Genomic DNA, 6332 nt, shown 5'->3' on the forward strand with positions numbered 1-6332 from the left:
GTAGTTCTCTAGATAAGAGCGCTGAACAAGCAGCCTGTATTTTGCCACCTGGGCGGTGCGGCGGTGAAGAGACGCTGACGGAACCGTATCTGATGGGGAAACAGTAACACCAGCATTGTGAGTAGTTTCTTCTTCTTCTGTGGATTGTAGGAAGCAGCTATGTTTTGCGTCATACTATGCATGAGCTRGTCTGGAACCCGTTTTCAATCTGTGCCGTTRTTAGAGAAAACATTCGGTGGTTTCGTGTAAATGCACACTACAAACGCAACAAAACTCTTCCGTTTTCCCCCAAAATCGTTGTCGTGTAAACGGGGCCTTAGTACTCTGGTAACCATGGAAACCAGACTGGTTATAGTTAGGCAGATATTTAACTGTTGAAACAGCTTTTTCAATATGTTTTTCTGATGAATGGGAGGTTGGACATCAGCCTGTAATTCTGATGTAGTGATGTGTCCAGATTGTTCTTTTTTGTCAGTGGTTTGAACACCTGAGTTTACAATATGAATCAGATCAGACACAATGACAGACAGGACTTTCTTCAGGAAAGTTGTGGGAATCATATCAAGACAGCAGAAACTTGAGCTTAATTGATTTATAATTTCTTCTAGGCTTTTATACTTAAGTAGTTAAGTAGTTGAATTGAAATTCTCACTATATATATGGAGATGAAAAATAGTGAAGTGTTTTAATGCCTTTTCACGATGCTTCATATCTACTTACTCTATTGACATCCTGGCTACAGACTCCAAGGAACTGTAGCCGGCTGCAGTGAAGTTGTCTCTGTATCGCTCCATCTTGATGGCTTCCAGCCACTCTCCTACTGAGCGAAAAGTGGTGAAGTCTGGTGTGCTCTGATCTAAGAGGGGGCTAATTGGTCTGCAAGATGAGCACAGAGAGACGTTTATGTCTAATGTGGAAAGGAAGTGTTCCGCTGACATCATAATCAAGCAGGAGGTGAAACAAAGCAGCAACCAACGGCATCCAGCAGGGCAGTAAATTGGGAAAAGCAGGGAAAAAATGTGTTGCATGGAGGCTTCGATCCAAATAAAACTCATAAGTAGATGAACAATGTCAGCTTCTACTTTAAAAAAAGATTTTTATCATTATCTTTTCAATTTAAATAGACTGGGGAATACATCTCCTGCAGTATCCATATAATAAAAGGCTTTTTAACCAGTTGTAACCTCTAATTTCACCTTAGCAGTCTGATTGCAAATAGAATTCATCTGACCAGGAATTATTTTCTGTTAGAGTGAGGGCTGGCACTCCCACTGCTCTCCAAAGTACTAGGAACTCATTATAGAGATTGATTTAAAAGCCCTCTTATTGACCATAAAGCCATATAGAGGCTGCTATTCCAATCGATTCTCCAGGAATTATTTTCTGTCTTTGAACAAGAGAGGCTAAATCATCCATGGGACACTTTAGATCATCTATTAGTGCACTGAAATAAAAGTAGAAATTCTTTATTGCAGGGGATCACCTTTAAAAGGAGTTATTTAAGGTTCTATTTCCTTACCTTGTACATGTGCCCACTGGGGTTTTCAAGGTGTTAGGGTTGCGGATCATTTTATCCAAGATGCCAACAATCTGATCAAACTTTGGACGCTCGGCTCTGTCTTTCTGCCAGCAGTCCAGCATTAGCTGGTGCAAGCCTGGAGGGCAGTCCATGGGCGCTGGGAGTCGGTAGCCTTCATCTATTGCCTTTATGACCTTAGGAGCAAACAAAACAGGACTGTGAGCATTTCATGTCTATACTAACCCTGGAATATATATATGTGATTTTCACATGAAAGTCAGGAAAACCTCAGGGAATTATTCTGATATGGAATTTTTATCATCACTGTACAAATCCTCCAAACCCATTAAACACACAAGATTAGCATCAACACATACTGTACATACGTTGTAATTTAACTCATGACCCTTCCAATCACAGCTTAATAAATGCAGTGCCTATAATTAATATGTGTCAGGAGATAAATACCAGTTTAATAGATTCACAGTAGAATTTCTGTTAAAACAAACACAAAGCAGGGCATATCTATGAATTCTCAGAGCAATGTCCCAAGGTTTTCAAAATGTTTTAGAACTAAGAATCCAAAAACTGTAAGTACAAATTTATATTCACCCCCATAATTTGGATATGCCTAATATAAATTGGTCATAGAAATAAAACTAGGTTAACCAATTGCCTGAAGGCTAACTAGAAAACTAGAATTTTTCTGTGTGTAAATAAGGTGCAGTCACACCAGGCCTGTTTAGTCTGTTTTACATGAACTCTAGTTCCTTTTCCTAGAAAGTCTGGTTTGTTTGGGAAGGTGTGAATGTGCAATCAACCTCTGATGAGGTTAAAAAGACAACTTAGCTCTCAGTTTAATTTAAATGAACTCTGGTGTGGTTAGAATACATGTGAATGCCAAGTAGAACAGAGACCACTCCAAAAACAGGAAGAGGACTACAGTATAGGCATTCTAGGTAAATACAGAAAAACAAACATGTGAGTCCAATGCTAGCAGGAGAAATGACTTGTGGCTTTTTGCCAAAGACTAAAGAAAAATTCTACAACCGCTAAAATCTTACACCACTCCATTTTTGTTTACATTTCATGAAGAAGGAAGTTGTGCTCAGTGTCTTCTTCAGAGGTTTCTGCATCGTTTATTTCAGTGGTTCTTGATGCAGCACCACCACAGGTGAGAGGGGGAACAGGTGGCTCAAAGATTTTAGTCCATTTGATACAGTGCAATGAACACAGTGCACCCACACCAGCTGAAAAATGTTGCAGTTTTGGTCTCTAAAATTGCAGTAGCCAGTAATAATAGTAAATAGTATTAATGGTCCTACACAAAGAAGCAAAAGGAAAACAAGAAAAGGCCCAGTCCAAGACAAAAAAATAAATCAAACTTTATCACCATATTTAGTCTATTTATCAGTGAAGGCCATTTTGTCTACTATATTCCAATGTAAATTAATAAAGCCCAGTTAAGTAATACCCTTTAATATTTTAAAAAGGTACAGTCCGATTCAGTACATTTAGTTTTTTTTTTTAGTTTTTCTTATACAGCTCCAATTACCAGCACAAGATAAATGACATATATATATATATATATATTTTTTTTTTTTTTTCGAGAGGGACCTGGTCAGAAGTCTGCAATACACAGCAACCTGGTTACAAAATAAAACTAATATAATGAATCTATGTATAATATGAACTTTATTTTGCAAATTAATTAGTTGAAAATTAGTCTGATGACTTTGTAGCTATTCAGATTAAACACAATGTTTTTCCATCTTGTTGTTGCCTGTCCAGCAGTGGAGGCAACAGAATATTGAACAAGGACACTGAAAATTTACACACCAAAGGATTAAACTCTGGGGGCTCCGACGACTATCTCTTGCCCAAACCACCATCAGAACCATGGTCAGGGAAAATGATCAGGGGTTAGTCTGTGATACGGTCACATGACTGTCCCCATCATTTAAGATGGTGCTGTACCAAGATACACTGTCAGGTGGAGCATGAAATGAGGCAGAAAGGGCTTCCTGTAGTGGGCAAAGCTTTTGGTTAATCTAAGACACCCTGAAATACTGCTGCCTTGTTTCAGGGTGTAAACATGTGTGGTATGTTGGTACGGATTCACCTTTAAGATGAGTGGTGGGCGGCACCAACGTAGTCTTTAAAGCCAGGGGTGTGGGGTGTGCGCTCACATACAATTGTTTTGAGCAATGGAGACGGCGTTGTGGGAGCTTCTGTGATCCTGTCCTTCCTCAAGCATCAAATAATGGTCTTCAGGATTGTGGTTGACAATTCAGCTTCCCTTAGAAGCTGAATTGTCCTGGGGCCAAGATCTCAGGTGGCATTGCTGGTTGAAATATTTAAAATGTAATAGTAGACCGTGTGGCTATTGCCACACATGCATGCTTCTTATCTTAGAATGATGGAGTTAATCTATCATGTTTAATAAACACATACATTTTCTGTGTGTGCAGTATTTAAGAACATTTGGAATGGGACACATCAAGAAAAGAATAAGTCCTGAAGCAAGAGGCAAAGAGCATTTCATTACATATTCCAAACCTCATAAAGCACTTGGAAATTTTTCCTTTGTTAATGTAATTATGCTTGTACTGTCACCTCGCAGTTTCTGCACCTCATTATTATTCAGTCAAGGAAATGAGCAACACCATATAATGAATAAAAAAACTTTGATTTTATGGTTAAGACAGCTTATAAAAAATATTCTACTCAGGCATTTTTCCAACATCAGAAATGTTCCTTTTCCCGCAACTGACCCTGAAAATGTTACGGAGTCCATGCTTTTATTCTCAAAGTCTCCTCTGACAGAGCACAGTTGGAAAACAGTTTATTGAGCAGAAAACAGCAACAAGGCTCCAAAGCAACTCTTAGGGAGGTGGAATCATGTTACAAAAATCCCTGTTGTTCTTTACTGACTCACTAAGAGCTTCAGACACTTTGGAGTATTCTGCCACCGCACAAGTAAACAGATGGGTTTTGTGATCTGAAGATAGTTTGGTGTGAAATATTCTAATCCACCCTAGAACTAAAGCAAAAAACCTGGTAAAGATTCTGGACGGTAAGAGTGTCGTCATACACGGTTTCATGTACCAACGACTGAGACGCCACGCAGAGAGGAAGCCTAAAAGCAACATACAATGCCAGATTACAATTTGTAAATTTACTCAGAGACAAAGACCTTCTTTCAGAATAACGCCTGTGATTTGATAGAAGTAAACTTGAAGTGTTTGAACAATGACTATTGAGGAAAATATCATGCTATAGAAATGTTTATGAACTTCTGAATTTGAGGAAAGTTTTAATATTTTGGTATTTATCAAATAGAAATAATTTTTATAATTCTGTTTTTTTGTTTGTTTTATTGGCTTTAGTGGCCTGTGGGTAATGAGAGAAAGGGAAGACATGCAGCAAGGGTCACTAGTCTGGGAATAGAACCTGCGACAGCCACGTCAAGGGCTAAGGCCTCCAAATGTAGATTGTGCTTAACCCCTGCACCACCACAGCACACCCTAATTTTTGTAATTCTAAGTCCTGACCTGACAGAAAACATTTATTCTGACCAGTCCTATCTGTCTCAAACTCTATGTATTTCTTACATCATCTATTGAAATATAAATATATAAAATAGAGTTTAAGTTTGTGAATTCGATTACTGAAATAAACCTTTTGCAAATGTATCCCAACTTATTTAGAGACATGTATTTTATGCTGTTAGCACAGTGTATGTAGCAGACACTAGCTGTTATATGGCAGAGGCTTTTGACATGTTTGTGCATCTATTCATCAGATATTCTCATCAGAACCGTTTTCAGGGAGAATGAAGGAAAAAGGTGCCAATGAGCAGAAAGCATAGAGGGAGTATCCAAACAATGTTGTTCTTGAATCCCCACAGGATGTTTGCCGACATCTTTGTAAAGCACAAAAAAACAAATTCTGACATTGATGCCTGTCAAATAGTAGAGCCATCTTGTTTAGCATTTCTAACAACCGAATCAGCAGTCTCCTGCTGGGGAATGCTGGAGAATCTTAATCATGCTCAGCTATGGTGCTGTGGGTGCTAAACACTGGAAGCTGTACAGGAAAGGCCAGACTCACTTTCGCTCCACAATCAATCAAAATGTGTCAAGTGTCCGAGAGTGAAGAACAGCTTCAAGTGGTCTGGAGCGGTTGGACTCTCTCGGCAGGAGTTGGCAGGGAAGAAGGCAACAGCACTCACAGAGCTGCTGGTGAGTCAATCATTATGGCAATTTGTGACTTCTGCAGAAGGAAGTTTTGTTCTGAAGGAAGTAAATGTGCTCTACAGTAGGAAAAGAATGATAAAAAAGAAAATAATAAATCATGATATTCTGTCTTTTAAATTAAGTTGTGTTGTTTTACATCCCTGCATGGAGCCCTGAAGCCTCACAGTATTGAGTTTTACCGGGTCAGCAGAAAGACGGGAGACGGTTCTGGCAACTTTACAGTCTGTACTGAATGCATTCCTAAGCCTTTTACTTATTTGGATTTCTTGCAKTACTGGGAGCAGGGAAGTGAAGTCTTTTCTTTTACTCAATTGTGGTTTTGGTTTTCTTTTAACTTGTTTTAAAACCACAGTAATAATTTTGTGTTTTATTACTTTTGGGGATGCAGCGACAATCTGATGTTGCTGACACAAGTTCAGGGTTTGTTCATGTGAAGTATTTGGTGAAGCCTTTTTTGTCTCACATCCATCCATCCATCCATCCATCCATCCATCCATCCATCCATCCATCCATCCATCCATCCATCCATCCATCCATCCATCCATCCATCCATC

General features: G+C 38.9%; 1 protein-coding gene across 5 annotated transcripts in view; it reads right to left on the reverse strand.

Annotated features, from left to right (window-relative positions):
- The window catches only part of epha7 (eph receptor A7), a 210597-nt gene that overhangs the window by 4807 nt on the left and 199458 nt on the right, over window positions 1-6332 (reverse strand). For all 5 annotated transcript variants that reach the window (XM_017302239.1, XM_008398595.2, XM_008398594.2 and 2 more), the window contains 2 exons: window positions 1520-1713; window positions 721-876 (listed from right to left, as the gene is read on the reverse strand). In XM_017302239.1, coding sequence (XP_017157728.1) covers window positions 721-876; window positions 1520-1713 — 350 coding nt within the window. The remainder of the gene's footprint in view (window positions 1-720; window positions 877-1519; window positions 1714-6332) is intronic.

The sequence above is a fragment of the Poecilia reticulata genome, linkage group LG21 (genome assembly GCF_000633615.1).
Source record: "Poecilia reticulata strain Guanapo linkage group LG21, Guppy_female_1.0+MT, whole genome shotgun sequence".
Taxonomy (NCBI): Eukaryota; Metazoa; Chordata; class Actinopteri; order Cyprinodontiformes; family Poeciliidae; genus Poecilia; species Poecilia reticulata.